Source organism: Convolutriloba macropyga, chromosome 8 (genome assembly GCF_964194025.1).
Source record: "Convolutriloba macropyga chromosome 8, txConMacr16.3, whole genome shotgun sequence".
Taxonomy (NCBI): Eukaryota; Metazoa; Xenacoelomorpha; order Acoela; family Convolutidae; genus Convolutriloba; species Convolutriloba macropyga.
The window spans coordinates 28,780,022-28,797,760 of record NC_134475.1 but is presented as its reverse complement, the minus strand read 5'-3'; the positions used below and the strand labels follow the sequence as shown (position 1 = coordinate 28,797,760).

Genomic DNA, 17,739 nt, shown 5'->3' with positions numbered 1-17,739 from the left:
TTTTCCAAGACAGGTAAAGATCATAAATGTCTCATCAAGGTGTGTCAAGTGTAGTTTCACTGGGAGTTTTTGCACAAAAAAGTATCATTTAATAGCTCAGACAGTTGCATTGATTGACAGAACTCTCATAAATTTTTCGTTTCTCGAGGAAACATAATACCATAATTTAAAAAAATATCTCTGAGACGAGTTGTTTAGAGTTGAGGCATTTCGCTTATTGCCTCACTTTTTCTTCTGTGACTTTGATATACTTGAATCAAGTTGGCCCACTTGCTGCATTCTGCAAAAACTAGTACTTTTTACTATTTCAAAAGCATTTTCTTTCAACGCTGTGATAGTTTATCAAGATAGGAAGTTAATGTTAAGAATCACTGATACTTTAAACTTGATCTATAAGGTGTCATAATTTAGATTGAACTATTTTTTGATATCTTTCTATATGGAAATTTCAATTTTCTCTGGGTACTGTCAGGCAACATCTAAAGCCTTAAAATGCAAAGTTCAGCAAAATTTGATTAGATAATATAATTTTATGCAAGGTTTTATTCAAATTTTAATCACTTTCAATTCTCATTTGGTCAGTTCTTCATTATTTTTGTATATTTTTTCTTTGAATCACCTCACTTATAATTTGGTGATTTTTGAGTTTTAAACAAACTTTGAAGAAATAACATAAACACGATAATATAAAGGTAAAAGTGCAAGTTTGTTATGGTTTTTTCGAATGAATGAAAGCCATTCCGACACAGAAATCAATTACTTCAACATTTTGATCCTTTCGATTGTAATTTTAACTCGGAAATTAAGTGTGCCTTTGTCTAACAAAAACTTAAGAGAAAACTAAGCATTCATGTTTACGAGTCAGTCTCTCTCTTGACAAAGAGTTGTCATGAAAACATGAGACAATAGCGCAACTTAATGAGCTGTTTAAGTATCACTCAACAATATTACGTTTTGTACTTTCACCGTAATTAAAACTTATTTCCGTTGCACAATAAGATTAACTGTTTTTGGCTAGGAGACACTTCTAGACGAGCTCAAAACAAAAGTTCAGGAGCCACCATCTCTCTCTCTCTATTATAAAATGTTTCGACATGAAAACAGCAAAACAATATAAAATAGCGCAATTTCAACTAAAAGCGCAGTTAAGTTCTCGTCCGACCCAATTGTTGTGATTGACTAGTTTGTGATATTGACCTGAATTTGGTGGTTTGTCGAAGTGGTTCAATTTAGGATCAACTGGGCAGACGTGCAGTCTCTGGAGCAAGTGTTGACCAATCCCATAGTACAGTACAATGGACAGGTCACAGTACAGGAGCCACGATACCTCACTTCCGCTTGCTCTGTTGACGTCAAGTTAGTCAACCCCCAGCCCCCCCCCCCCTCACACACACACACACACACACACACACACACACACACACGCACGCACGCACGCACGCACGCACGCACGCACTCACAATCACACTCAGCTCAATTTCGCGGACCGAGTGTCAGTGTAGTCTGAGGCATTAATGTGCAAAGATGCAAGTGTTTTGGAGGAAAGAGGCTGAATGCACTGAATGACCAAAATTTTAAAAAAATCATTTATCTTTTTCAAGATCCCTTACAGATAATCTATGAAATTTTTCAGCGCATTCATACGATTTCAGCGGATGGTGTTATATTTAAGCGCATTTTTCAGAAACTGTTTTGTAAATATCAACAAATTAGAATGAAGAGCAGTGGACTAAAAGAGGGTAAGTGGACAAAATTCCAGCTTGAAACAGCGCAAGTGATATGTAAAAAATAAGCTGAAAGTTATGCGCTGATTCTTTCAAACATTTTGATATCTTCAGCTTATTGCTTAATTTTTTAAAAAAAACATCTGTTCGCTTCAGCGCAGATAATGATTTGAGACGTTCATGCAGAATTTTTTTTATTGGTTGTGGATTCAAAGTATCATAATGAAAAGGTTACTCAATTTGACAAAATCACTGAAAAAAACTGGCATTTATCGAGAGTTTCGAAGTAACTGTAACACAGTCATGTAACCTTGCTTTAAACATGAACTTTGCAAGTTTCGAAGTCTGAAACTGGTAAGGCGGGAAAGAGGATCTGATCTATCTGATCCTGTTCCTTATCCTCTTGGTGTTAACCGTTAATTACATTAATTACGTGTTCAATATAGTCCGAGTAAACCAAGGAACTGACTCCTTTTTTTTTCAAGATGATTTGTCATCATAGAATCTGGCACTGCAAGTGCTCGTTTTAAATACATTTCAGGTATAATTTAACTTAATTTGTTTTAAGTTTTTCGCCTGCTTTGTTTTCATCAATCAAAATTCTACAATTCTGGACAGAAACATATGCCATTATTATACAATTCTTTAACAGGAACAAAGATCGTGTAATTTACTTCTCATCATTGCTGTAGCAAATTCTTGTTTTTGATTAGAAAAAAAAACATCCTTATTAATCACCTTGAATTATGAAAGTAAAATCAGAAAATGGCATAAAATAGACAAGGCTGCTCGTTCATGTGCGTTTGCACATGATGTTCCGACCCGAGCGCATCTAAATTTTTGACTAAATTGTCAACCAAATGAAGAGATAACAAAAATAGATGTTTGAGTTTAAAGCAAACGTTACACAGCTTATCTACTAATTGAATTACATAATGCCATCCCTCATTACAGCGCCAACGTGATCTGACATTGAAGAGACTAAGAGACAAAAAAACAAAAAACAAAATTGGCACAAACAAAAATTTCACGGCAAAAACGTAATATCTAAATTTAAAAGCACCTAATAACAACGTCAAAATGCAGTCAGGTAAAACCTTAACTACACAAATTTACTTTTTTCTAAAAATACAGCAGATGGAAAATTTCTTAATGAGAGTGGGTAACAATTCGGCAAAAGGAACGAACAGTGAGGCGAAACCTAAAAAATTAATCAAAATTTTTTACACCAAGAAATCTCAAAAATCTTAAAAATCATTAGCTTTTAACTAAATAATCCTTAATAAAATACTAAAAAATCATTACACAACCGAAAGGACTTGTCTTTGGTTAGACTAATCCATAAAAGCGAACTAAAGAGAAACTCAAAAAATTACAAACGATTTGCGAAAACACAAAGTATTGCTACCACTAAAGTCATTAGCTATCGTCTGAATAATATGTATTTTTAATTCAATTGTTCGACTCTACTGATTCAGCTGAAGGATTTAAACTGAGAGATTAAATAAGTTTACTTGAAAACCATTGAGATCTGTTATTACGCGATTGTTCTGAAAGAAGAGAAAAAGAAACACAAAAATTGGCCACTCAATAAACGTTCAGAAAAACGCATATTGTCCAAAAAACGCATAAAACAAAACAAACATTGTGACAAATAATATCAAAAGATAAGTTATCTCTTGAAATACGAGAAATTGGATGGGACCTGTCATGATGAAAATATGTTACAATTTGACGAAAAGAACAACAAAAACTGAAAACTTTGAAAAAAACTTCAATATGATTGTCATGAACCTTAAGACTATTCGCTATAAACTGACTGCTTTGGGTAACATCATTCTTTCAATGCTCAATTAGAAGCCTATGAGAACTGTCAGCATTTTAGGGCTACCTAAAGAACAAAAACAGCAAATTCAAGAAAAAATTGAGCGAGAGAAGTGTCGAGGGCATTAAAAAAATGAACTTTCACTAAAAACCCTTCTATTTTCAATCAATTTTTATGAGCAATGAGATTTCTTCTATTTATCAATAAAATTTATCAATATAATAAAAAATCAACAAACATAAACAAATACATTAGAACAACGAAATTTTAGAGAAAACACGTATTATCAACGCAATTAATCTCATTAGCCTTCAACGCAAGCCAGTAATTTATGCCTCAACCGGACAATAAGTTTGTTTGACAATCAAAATTCATCAATAAGACCTTATAACAAGTTATTGACTACGAAAACGACAACAGAGACAGGCAAAAACCAAAAATTCAGTAGAAAAGTGCAAGAAGAATATGTCGAAGCAATTCAAATCGTAAACTCTTCTCTGAAAACTTTATCTATGATCCGTTGAACTTTATCTCTAAAACAATGGGGACCGTCAGCAGCAGGACGATGTGATAAGACTTCAAAAGGATCCAAAAATAAAATAAAGTACGCAAAAGTTAAAAAAAAATTATGAAATCTCGTGGCATTGAAGTTTAAAAAATAATAGGTAGAAGATAAAATCGCTAACCAGTTTATTTTTGGCTGTAGTAGAACGGCAAAAGATTCCGCTAGTACTTACATTGACCAACAGTTCAAGAAAAAAGCTGAGGATTGGATAATATTTTAAAAAATTCGAAAAATTATTTTTAACTTATAACAGACATTAAAATCAAAATCTTTCAACGGAACTGAATATCTACGCTCAGATATAACCCAATGGGAGGAAAAGGTTGTTTGTTACTGGTATATAATTAGCATGACATCACAATAAGTCTTATGACTGCGAAAACAATAACAAAATCAGGCAAAAACCAAAATTTGAAAAAGTGCGAGAAGAAAGTGCCGAAGCCAATTAAACCATTAGCATTTCTCTGAAAACTTTATTTGTGATCCACTGAACGTCCTCTTGAAATCAATGGGATTAAAATAATATTTGGATAATGTGTATAATGTTTGGAGAATGTGATAAGAGTTCAAAAGTATTCAATAATAAAAAAAAATGTCAGAAAAAAATTTTAAAAAAATGGAAATGTTGTGTCATTGAAGTCACAAAACCAATAGTTAGAAGACAAAACCACTAACTGGATTGAATTTGGTTGTAGTAGGAAGGAGGGGGGTGCTTTCACTCCTGGACTGACTTACAGTTCACAATAATAAGTTTTACTCTTCAATGTTAAAAAAAATGAAAAATAATTTTTTTTGAGTCTTAACAGCCATTAACTGTCCCCTCAAAGCCCTAGACATGTTCACTTAATGCTCATTATGGAACATATTGCAATGTTAGTCAATGAATCCATGCCATATGACGACTCCAAAAAAGGAGTAAAACCTCAAAAAGAATTTCAAATTTTCATTTAAAATTACGAAAACTCAGAATCGAAGCCAAAGAAAAACATGAGCAATTCCTTGAAAACGATGTTTTTTGTTCATTGGGCTTAATCTGACTTTAAAGGAGGTTTGTCATCAATTGAAATTTGATACAAAAAGTGACTTGTCGATAGGTGAATTAAAAAAGCAAAAAAAGAGAACAGTTTTATAAAAAAAAAAGAGCTCTCAAATAGAATTCGAGATTTTTTGATAGTGAACATCCCAATGAGACCAGAACTAGTCTTTTTTATCGCCCTTATTCTATTAGGAACAAAAAATTGGTCCATTTTTGGCGTGAAAATTAATTTGAAATACAGTTTTTTAGAAAATGTTTTAATTTGGAGAAAAATTACACTAAAATGAACAAATATCGCGTGTTCACACAAAACTTCAATCCTGGATAACTCCTCGAAAAAAAACGAAAAACAAAAAAATCTTTTTAATTTTGAATTCTACATTGTACCAGCTTTTTAATGATACCACTCACATTTCTCTACGACGAATATATCGATCGGCCAAAATTGACTGAACAAAAAAAACCCATTTTAGTATATGGTTCCTACCCCTCACAAGTGGGGTCGGAACAAAAATGGTCACTTTATATGAGCACCAAACATAAACAAAATAGCAATTATTCGAAAAGCTAAGCAATTGTGTGATGTCATCTTTAAAAATCCTATCGTTATCAATTTAATAATTTTCAATGACTTATAATTTTGTTCCGACCCCTCTTGGGGGGAGGGAGGAAATATATACTCAAATGGGTTTTTTTTGTTCAATCAATTTTAACCGACCGATATATTCATCGTACAGAGCTGTGAGCTGTATCAATAAAAATTCCGACTAGCGTATAGTATGAATACAAAAATGGTTTTTTGAAATTCGCTTTCTAGAGCGAGTCATCTTGGTTTAACTTGTTGTGAATATTTGACTGAATTGCGGCATTTTTATTCGCATTTTCTGGAATTATGCCTAAAAATTCGTCAGTTTTGCTAAAATATGTAAAAATTGTTAACAATAGCACTTTTGGTTTTATTTTAAAAAAAAGAATTGCTGACTGTTTTGATTTAATTTTTGTCTAAAATTTTGGCTAAATATTTCAAATTTCCCCCTTTTTTCATCAAAAATTGTCCAAAAAAAGCTTATTTAGTCCACTTTGATTCAGTTTGCTGAAAAAACCCAAGGAAAATTAACACATACTTTGTAAACAGGGCACTAGGCTAGGAGTCATGGCTCCCTTTTCCATTGAGAGTAGTCTAGTATTAAAATTGTGCCGTTTTTTTTTATAATTTTATGATTTTCAAAATCGCAGCTTTTGATTTTGATCTTTTAACTGACAAATTATCTGGATCTATAACTTTCAACACAATGTAGCAGGGATGGTTTCGGTCTAATCTTTGACTGTTAAAATCCAAAAATAATTTAGATTGCAATCAGTCGGTCTTTTTTTTTTTAGAAAAATCGATCTTTATTATGTTAATTACCGAAAAAACAATTCAAGTCAAAGCTCACTGTTACTAGATTCAATTGCCTTTGTACGCAGTTTAAAATAGTGTATCTAGTTTGTTTCTCTACTCGAAAAATTTCAGTTGTTTTGACTTTTTAAAATGTTGAATTGTTAAATAAACTATGGCTTATTGAAATTTGCCACTATTTTTCTCCTAATTTGGTCAATTTGTAGTTTAGTGACAGCAAAGAAAAATTCTTTTCCTTCGTCATATTTTTTTTACTTTTTTAAAACCAAATCTTGCTTGCGGTTTTACACGTTGGGTTATAGTTTTCTGGTTTTGATATTTCACATTTTTAAAAAAAAATTTATAGGCCTTGGCCTAAATTTCACGGTTTTTTCGCATTTAGTCACATTATCACATTATTGAAAGTCCAGTTATTATCTTATTGGCGTTCAAAAAAACACAATTGAACATATGAAAAACTTAAGAGACAAAAAGGCAAAAAAATTATAGTTTTAACGGCTTCGACAACCCTTTCTCGAAGAATTTAATTGATTTTTCTTACGTATGTCTTCAAATTTCATTTTTTCACTGTCTTTTAGTCGTAAGAAATTTCTTATATAATAAAAGATCTCATTAGCATCTTATGGAAGAACAAATGAGCCTATTTTCTGATTGGGGTAGATAGCTGATGGCTTTCATGACTTTCAAAAACCATTGCTTTCAAAAATAAATTAAACTTTATTTAACTTTGAAATTGTCTTCATTTCTGTCTATTTCTTACTTAGTCTCAACAATTTAAGTTACATATGACATTATTATAATAACAAAAGGTAAAAGTGTACAAAATCTATTGTTTCTAAAGAACTCGTCGTGAATTTACTGGCTTCGACCCAGGTTTTTTACAAGAAGTAAAATATTTTTTTAAAGTTGACGTTCTTTTTGTGAACTTAAAACATCTTCCTGTGGTCTTCGCAGGTCTCAAACAATTTCAGTTTATGAATAAAGGAAACTATTTCATTTTTTCGTTTTTTAGCTAATGGCTTTCATGACTCTGAAAACAATTGTTTTCGAAAAATACAAAAGATTTATTTCTTTTTTGTCAACTTTTGCCCTAATCGGATTAATGAGAAGTCGCATGCCGCATTTTGATATATGAGAAATGCTCAATTGAACATATTTTCAGGGGCAAAAAATAAAAGTTTAAATAAATAAAATAAAAGTGAAATAAACGTTTTTTTGCTTTCAGTTTTATCTGACGCTTTTTTGAGCTTGTCAATAATTGTTATTAAGTTTTTTAAAGAAGTGGATAAAGTTGTTGATGAAATTAATGTTTGTTGTTACTGTTGTTTGATTTTGTTGTTCGTCTTCACTTGTTTTCTTAATAATGGCTGATCTCATCAATTTAATGCAGAAGTTTTTATTCCACTGAGTTATTTGCGTTGGAGGCGATCTTTTTGTTCACACAAGCAATTTCATTTTTGAAAAAAAATGTACTTTTAGGGGGGTTTTCTATCTGTTCCTCATTTGGTCGACATTTATGCCAAAAATGCTGATGAGCGGGATCGGAACTTTATGTGCAAACGCACATTACCGAGCCTCCTCATTAGATTTAAAAAACACAGTGGCTTGTATCGACATAAACAAGTTAGGAAAACAAGGAAAACAACATTTGCTTCAAGGTTAAGCCTGTGTAAATATTAATTTGTCTAAATTATAGCCCCCCGCATGGTGTATGCTTTCTCTAAATTGGAGGGGTCTTAAACGTTATGTGATCATAAAGCTGAATGTACTCATGACACCATTAATGCTCAAAAATTTTTCCGGAAGAAAATTAGTCACGAAAAACTAAACTAAATTCTGCGAAAAAGGCATAAATGATTCCTTGAAACATGATTTTTTTCGTCTCTGATCAAAAAATTTTGGATTTCATATGTACCACTACCTGTTTAGTCAGACTGCATTCACTTGGATTTATATTAACGCCAAAACCAATTATTTTTTTACGGCTTGGTTTGTAATTCATACGATCTTACTTGACATCTCTTTGAACAGGGGTCATTCTTCCTTGTCGGTTTTCATCAGGGGAAAAAAGTGATTGAGCCAAGGTCATTTGTTTCTCAAGAGATCAGTTCTTAAATCCAACGCTGCATCCCCAAATTGAATTTCCAGACAAAAACCATCTCTGATCGGACCGCCTCAGACCCAGATGACCTCTGATCAGACTAGCCCGCGTTTTTGAAGTCGTCAAACTATGTAATTCAGAGCGCATGATTGACAACTATGCGCTTGATTGGGTCTGATTAAAGGCCAATTCGGTCCGAGATCAGCCTGGGTTCTAACTTGCATCATAACACATATAATACCCCCAAGATTATTCAAATTTTAAACCGTGGAACTCGAAAAAAGTGTTTCCGTTTCAGCTCCAATCATTTTCGGCAAGTGTGAATTAATTCAAATGCTCGTAGGTGTCCGTCCATGCGTATAAAGTGTCGTAACTTAGACTGCTTTTCCTTTTACTCCCATAGTTCTTCGGTATACGTTTGGAACCCAGTTTAACCAAGAAACACACTTTACTAACACTTAATCTCTGCACTTGTTGCTGTATCACCCGATGTTCGTGTTGTCTCTTGTGAAATCTTTGTCAATTTGTTGACGATTTGGGATTGCAAGCGGTCTTAAATGTAAACACTTTCAGATGCTAATGTTTTGGCAAAAATGAACAAAAACCACTTTTTGAGTTCAAAAATATATGAAAGTGCAGATTTTACAACAAAAGAAGTGTCTTCAAAAATAACTTATAATTAATAACTAATAGATTAACACAAATTTCCGCATGAGAATAAGCATATTTGACTTAGCTTTGAGTTAGTAGGAATCTTTTCGTGAGTTTCTTCCAGTTTTTATGTGGGTTGAAACTGAAAAACTACTAAACAAAGGTTTCTGTTTGATTACTCTGAACAAGAATCAATAATATTAGTATTTTTTTATTTCAGCCTACAGTACTTCAATGCGTTCTCAGAGCTAAAGGAACCATATTACTGCCAGTCATAACAACTGAAACAGAGAAATAATTTTTAATGTACTGTAGCGATTCGACTACAGAACGACGAAAACCAGAAAAGTATATTCTAACGAATGCCCACTTTAATGCTTTCTGGGAAGATCAGACAACACTTTTTAATGATAATAACATTGATTGGGACACTCAAAGTAAAACAGACATCAAAAAATAGGCATGAACAAGATAAGAAATTACAAGAATACGAAAAAATAGAAGCTTAAGTTGTTCAAAAAAGATAGTGCCTCTGAGCCTGTTATACTCGATTACTTTGCAAAAGTCAATTGAGTCGCAAATGCTTTCTGAACTAGTAACCAAGGCAATTGCGCCGCGTTTGCCAAGTATCTTTAGGTTCTTTGACTTCTCAGTTCGTGAAACGGGTATTCGCGGCACGAGTGGCTCAATATCAATTGAGCAAGCGTATTTGAAAAGCGACTTACTTATGTTAAAGTAGAACTGAATTTTAGGAGTGCATGTGGGAGAATGAGAATTAAAATTAAGCAAATCGAAATCAAAAAGGAAGTAACTTTATTTCACAAGTTAATCACATAACAGGAAATGCTCAAGAAATGTTTACCAGCGTGATCAGACAGTTTCCTGTCTAACATATGAACAAACTTTAGAATAAGTAGGATGAACTGAAATAAGAACTAAATTGAAGCACCTGTCCTACAAATGACTAACGTGAACTAGAATACGGTGATGGATATTCTGAGGGTAATATCCATCCCGTATGACATTTCCCCCTGTTGGAGAATGAAATTAGCAGATAAAATCAGAAAATTAGCACTTATTCACTGGTTAAATATATATTAAAAAATTAAATAACAAATAGACATAAAGTTCAAATAGTTTTGAGTTTAATCCGACTCAGATTGTGCCTCCGCTTCTAAGACTGTCATTTCGCTAGATAGATTTGGGTTAGGATCGATGGACCATCTCCCATTAGGATTCCGTGGCGACACCTCTCCAATAAATGTTGTGTCTGAGATAGGTATCTCAGCTGAATAACCTTCCAAGCTCTGTATATTCTCTACGATTGATGACTATGTTGTCGACTTTTTCTGTTTCTTTAGTAATCGTTTGCTTCTTTTGAGCGATGATGTGTCGGAACCTGATGTATCGCTCAACGTAATTTTCGCTTCTCTTTGCGCAGCATAGGTGTTAGTTGTTTTGATGAAGCCACTTGTGGTGCAGATGGTCCAGCTGTAATAAATTGGGTAGGCGGTGCGGCAAGTGGTACAGATGGACTGAAATGGAGGATTCGAGTTAAGTCCGGTCTATTAATAAAAGCATCATCGTGTTTTGGATTACGTTTGGGAATTCGCATTCTGAGTGCGTGTGCAACGTTGCTTGAGGTCGATATAAAAGATTTTCCTGACGAAATGACACTGACATCAACAGATTGTCGTTTATTTCACTTGATCTTTTTGCTACCCAGGTTTTTCCGGACTAAACCCTTTCGATGATTTGTAATTTTCTGCTCGAGTGTTTTCTCGTGTATTTTCTTAGGTTTTCGTTCGATGTACTGTCCGAAATCAGTGTCTCGTTCATTCCTTGATCCGAATTTTGCAATATCGGAATTTCCTACCCGAACTTCCGGTCTATTCGGTTCTTTAATTATGCTTGTTGTTGGGCTTATCTTTCCAACTGTGCTGCATGGGGCGAGAACTTTGTACAACCTATCCAAGTTCGTTTTCTGTCTTTGACTTGCGTGAATTGTCGTGCAATTTTGACACGAACTCTCCGTTCGCTACGCGGGATTGGTCTCGCTATTCCTTCCGACCACATGAGCCGCGATTCGCCATCCTTCATTTTTTCCTGTTCCTCGTGGGCTCGACTGTTCGCTGCACAAATCGCTTTCTCTATTTCTGTGTCAGAATACAAGGCCGTGTCTGCCCATTGTTCTGCTGTCGAGTATGACCTGCCCGGAGTTGTATCTTCATCTAAATAATGTTTAAATATTTTATTATAGTTTAACTTTTTATTATTTGATTTCGTCGTGATGTTTGAAATTGGCGTGTTGCATTTTCTACCAAAATGTACTTCGAATAGTGTAATGTTGATTGTTTTTTGTTTTGAAATTCTTAATCGTTGTATGATTGCATAGAGTGATTTTTCCAATTTAAAATTTTTATTTAAATGTGTTTTCATACATGGCAACTGACGTTTAATTGTTTGGATAATTCGTTCTAGTAAGCCTATAGCTCTATGGTCATCTGCAGGTGCATATATAGGTGTATTATTATTTTCTGTACAGAATGTTTCAAACTTTTTACCCGTAAAACATCTAGTTTGGTCTAATCTAATAGTTCTGGGCACACCGTGATTATCTATATAGTTATTTAGAATTTTGATTACAATTGTACCAGAGGCGTTATTTAATATTTCTGCTGTAGGGTGTTTTGAGTATCTATCTATGAATGTAATGAAATATTGTTCTGTGCCTTTTTCGTTAATAATTGGCACACCAAAACCTATTTGGATTTCGTCATTCGGTTCAATACCTTTTGGCAAAAGTTACCATTTGCAATGCGGAATCATTGATTTTAGATTCTTACCAGTTTTCGTGCATGCCTTGCACTCGCTTGTTTTTGCCATAATATCCGGTGGATATAAGGCCACCAAACATTCTGTGCTAGAGATAGCATAGCAAAACTCCTTGGTTGTGTGGAGTGGATGTCTTCTTACACTGCATCCTTGATTGCCTTGGGGATTGCAATCCGTTCGTCGAGACAAATGCAACCATGTTTCACACGAAGATCCCGCCAGTAGAAGAAGATATATGGGCTGACCTCTTTTAACCTGTCTGAGTCAACTCGGAGGACACAATCGCGAACTTCTTTCAAAATCGCGCCTTTTCCAGTGAGGATTGCTAGCAACTTCTTACTGAAAACTTTGTTTAGGGTATCCGTGAAGCGCAAGCATCAACAACACTGCCGGATGGAGCTGTTTCGGTGTTTGAAGATGTATTTGTAGCCGGTGTGGAAGGAGAATTATCCAAGAAGGTGACTCGGGCCTTCGTTGGAGTATGTTTATTGGTCTTTGCTCGTGGCATTTTAGCAATTGAATTGATTGAGATATTCTGATGCGGATGGATTCTGTGTGAATTTTGGGCAATCGGTCAATCCATCCAGAAAGTCGGCTGTTGTAGGATTTATTTGATCTGTGTTTTTTTAGTATGGATAATAATGCACGATGATCTGTTAGGACAGTGAAAATTTTTCCATGCAAATAATAATTAAAATAATCGGTTGACCAAACTATTCCCAATATCTCTATGTTTGTTAACACTGTAACGTTCTTTCGTTGAGTTTAGAAATCGCGATTCAAATGCTATAGGCTTCCAACCGTCGGGGGTATTTTGTTCAAGTGCAGCTCTTAAACCAGAATGCAAAGCGTCACATTTTACTCTGACGTCTAATTTCGGATTATATTGGCTGTTTTCGGTGCTCGCGGCAATCTTTTCCCTATTAAATTAAATTGTCTGGTATGTTCTTCAGTCCAAACCAATTTAGTAGATTCTTTGAGAAGTGGTCTAACTGGGTGAAAGAGTTGTGCAAGGTGTGGTATGAATTTGCCAATATAATGTACTGACCCGGGGAAAGATCGCAAACAATTTAATGTTGATGGTAGTGGTATTGTTAATATAGCTGCAGTTTTACATTCAAGTGGTGATATGCCAGTTTGAACAAATTTATGCCCCAGCCATTCAATTTCTGCTTTTGCAAAATGGCATTTTTGAAGATTAATTCTCAAATTATCTTCGTCTAAGTTTTTGAGGCATCTTGTGACATAAGCCAGATGATCGGATTCAGTACCTGTGTTAACAATTATGATGTCATCTAAAAAACAATAGGTATTTTGAAGACCTATCAGGCTGTATAGTCCATGGCTTTTTGAATTTCTGCCGGCATGTCAGTGAGACCGTAGAATCCTGGTTTGAATATATAAGTGCCAGTGGATTCTCCACAAGTGATATTGAAGTTACAGTGTTTTGCAGTATCTTTGTGTAATTGTAATTGACTATAAGCATATTTGAGATCTAGTGTTGAACAATATGCTTGTTGGCCGTTTTTGAGGTGTTGTGAGATTGTGTCTAATAACATGTCGATGTTTGGTTATTGATATTTCTTTACTGTAATCACGATTGGAGATATGAAATGTTCGTCCGAGCAGCTAGATAATTTTTCAATGTCACCTTCATTTTGTAAAGGATCTAACTCCGCCGTGACCCTACTTTGTAAGTTAATGGAACGTGTCGACCTTTTTGATGCTTTGCTGTAAACTTTTGATGAAATTTGGATTTCGCTACATGTGTCTTTGAAAGGCCAATTCTGAAGACTAGATGGGAAAATTGTGCCGCGATTGTGACTTTAATTTTACATGTGGAATTATTAATATTATTAACACCTTTACCGCTTTCGGTTTGTTGTTCGACAATTGAGAGGCCAAGACTAGTGCACATGTCTTTTCCGATGATGATATCATGTCCGTCTTCCACAACTGTTAGATGGGCTTCTTTGCATGTCCAGTTATTTTTATCATCATTGTTGCGAGTTGTCCCAGCACTTTGATCGGTTCGTTTGAAAAACTTTTTAAGTCTCTGTTTTGCTTTATAGTGATCCATTTTGCAGATGGTGTAGTTCGGAGTGATCTGTTTGCTAGTATTGTAATGATTAGACTAACTACACTTCCAGAATCAATCATTGCGTTTGCTTGTACTTTCTAAAACTGTATTTTAGCTTTTAAAGGTTCCAGTTGGTTTGCCGAATCACAAGAGATGGCAGACACATAATCATGTGAATCACTATCGTAGTTGGAGTCATAGACTTGATCATATAGTTGTTGATAGCTAGTTATATAATTGACAGATTCTTATCATAACTTTTTTCAGCCGTTTTGTCGATTTGATTGACATTCGTTTCTGGTGATTTAGATGATTGTCGGTGTGGTTTTTTCACTTTTCTGAATTTATTCGCAAAATGTCCGGTTATACCACAATTATTGTACTTTTTCCCAATCGCGGGGCAAATTTGACGGTGGTTGTGGCTCCATCGTTGGCCACAATTGGTACAAATGCTAGTGTACTGATAGTTTGGGGTACGGATGGGTACCGAGTGAAGTCCTTACGAGTTGTTTGGTAATTCGGGTTGCGATTGCGGGTTGGGAAATTGTTGACAGCTTTAACCGAATTGGTGGCTATATTCAAATTTTGATTTATTTTCTGCTGGTTTTGTGCCCCCATTTCCATTTGTATTGCGACCCTGAGTGCTTTTGTAGGTGAAACGGTTTCTCTCAACAATTCTTTTTGAGTATCATGGTCTAACATGTTAAAAATAAAGGTGTCTCTGATGAGAGTAGTTTCCTCATCCCCGAGACTGCGGTTTTCCACCTGTTCGATTTAGCAACCGTAAAAACTTTCAACGGATTCGCCTTTTTGTTGCTTATATGACCAGAATACGAAACGATCATACGTGACTTTTCAGTCCCTTTCTATTGCATGTGTATGGTTCTCCACGGGCTCCTCGTATGTCGGTTCGGGCGGGTATTTTACTGTAGAGGGTGGTCCACTCAACAGGAGTTCAAGTTGAATCCCTCCTTTCGCCAACAAGGCCAACTTCCATTGTTGCGTCTATTTGTCCCACGAAAGTGGTGGAGTGACGATTGGTTTCTCCCAGAATGCGGCAACGTGATGGGGCGTCTTTCTAGACTCAGCTGCTGACTGCGCCATGTTATACTCGATTAGTTTTGCACAAGTCAATCGGGTCGCAAATGCTTTCTGAACTAGTAGCCAAGCCAATTGTGCCGCGTTTGCCAAGTACCTTTAGGTTATTGAAATTCTCAATTCGTGAAACGGGTATTCGCGGCGCGAGTGGCTCAATACCAATTGATCAAGCGTATTTGAAAAGCGATTTACTAATTTTAAATTAGAACTGAATTTTAGCAGTGCAAATGGGAGAATGAGAATTAAAATTAAGCAAATTGAAATCAAAAAGGAAGTAACTTTATTTCACAAGTTAATCACTTAACAGGAAATGCTCAAGAAATGTTTACCAGCGTGATCAGAGAGTTTCCTGTCTAAGATATGAACAAACTTTAGAATAAGTAGTATGAACTGAAATAAGAACTAAATTGAAACACCTGTCCTTCAAATGACTAACATGAACTAGAAAACGGTGATGGATATTCTGAGGGTAATATCAATCCCGTATGACAGAGCCATAAGGAAGCTATTAACACCAAAGTTCAGCAAAACTTCGAATATGCATAGAAAAACTGAGGAAAACCAGGTTAACTGACAACGGCCCTCTTTTGAATTTGAACTAGCTTTAATAATAAATTGAATAACTCAAAATTAAGATGGCATTGTCGCTGTGTTTTTATAGTTAGTTTTGCATAAGTCTGCTTTTTGGCAAACCCATTATTTCAGTAGCAAACGAAATAAGTTTGAGTTTTAACCTGAAAAGCCATTATGTAACAATTTGACAACAATCAGTCTAGTGCCAGACCAATCTTTATAAATTACAGCATCAGAAAAACTTCTTTTTGAGGACATTTTTTGGTTTCCTTTAGATCTTCTGGAGCCAAAAACCAAAACGATTCCGTTTTTAACTACTCTTTTCTGAGCTTCTGAAACTATTTTCTAGAGTTTTTAAAAAAAACACTCAAGCAAAAAAAAAATTAACGTCTTCCTAACAATTAGAGGAATATTGAGATGGCTTGACAATAAGATATGGATAAAAACAAAACTCTTTATAGAAACGTTAAAAAACATAAAAAGCTCATATCCGTTCGGAATCAAATTCTGTATAACTCTCATGCAAAATTTGACACATATAAAAAAAAGTGATCGTGAGAAAAGCTACATTCTTTTTTGATAAATATTTTTTTGACTCGGTTTTTTTAAAGCTTATTCTGGTAGACATTTTTTAAACAAAAATAAAGAAAACACATTCTTTTTATGGTTCTTGCCCCCTTTTTACGACTTACGCTTTTTGTGCTAATTATTGAAAAACTAAATTACTAATACACATTTGAGTTTCTAGATAAAGCATTTCCTATTTTCTTAATAATATACCGAATAACTCAAATTAGAGATATATTATCGCTATGTTTTAATACTAAGTTTTGCATAAAACTGTTTTTTGGCAAACCTGTTATTTCAGTAGTAACCGAAATAAATTTGAGTTTTAACCTGAAATTCCATTTTTTAACAGTTTGACAACAATCAGTCAAGTGTCAGACCAATTTTCATAAATTACAGTATCAGAAAAACTACCTTCTTATTGAGGACATTTTTTTGGGTTTCTTTAGATCTTCTGGAGCCAAAAACAAAAACGATCCCATTTTTAACTACACCTTTCTGTGCCTCTGAAACTATTATCTAAAGTTTTCAGAAAAGAACACTCAAGCAAAAATTAACTAACGGCTTCCTAAATAGAGAAATATTGAGATTGCTTGACAATGAAAATTGGATAAAACAAAACTCTTTATAAAAAAGTTGAAAAAAAAACAAAAAAGCGCACATCCGTTTGGATTCAAATTCTGTTTAACTCTTATGCAAAATTTGACATATGTAAAAGTAAAACGGATCGTGAGAAATGCTACCTTCTTTTTTGACAATTTTATTATTGACTCGGCTTTTTTAAAGCTTATTCTTGCAGACTTTTTAAACACAATAAAGAAACACTTTCTTTTCATGGTTCTTGCTCCTTTTTTACCACTTACGCTTTTTGTGCTGTTTATTGAAGAACTATATTAGTAATATAGATTTGAGTTTCTAGATAAATCAATTCCTACTTTCTTGGGATAATTTGGCTACTCGTTTTTATGCAAAAATTTTGATCAAAAATTACTTCAAGCACGTTTAGAAGTACAGTGATTGAATTTCAACAGCTCTGAAACGGTTCTCAAAGATGAAAAATGCCTCCTAGAATCCGTTCGGTACGTCTCTAAAGCAAATAATAAGTTATAAACATTTGTTGTTATTATAATCGTACTGAAAACAAATGTAATATTATTATTTTTATGATACTAGCATCACCTTGTCCGCCATCAAGAAAATTCAACCGTTTCATACATATGGTACTTTCTGGAATGATATGCAAGAAGCTTGAACAGTGCTTCCTTACCCCTGAACTATATTTTTG

The 17,739-nt window shown here is 34.3% G+C and overlaps 1 protein-coding gene across 2 annotated transcripts in view; it reads left to right on the top strand.

Moving 5' to 3' along the window:
* The window catches only part of LOC142344061 (neuronal acetylcholine receptor subunit beta-4-like), a 94,223-nt gene that overhangs the window by 39,896 nt on the left and 36,588 nt on the right, over window positions 1-17,739 (top strand). For both annotated transcript variants that reach the window (XM_075395538.1, XM_075395537.1), the window contains one exon: window positions 1,234-1,356. In XM_075395538.1, the coding sequence (XP_075251653.1) occupies window positions 1,234-1,356 (123 nt within the window). The remainder of the gene's footprint in view (window positions 1-1,233; window positions 1,357-17,739) is intronic.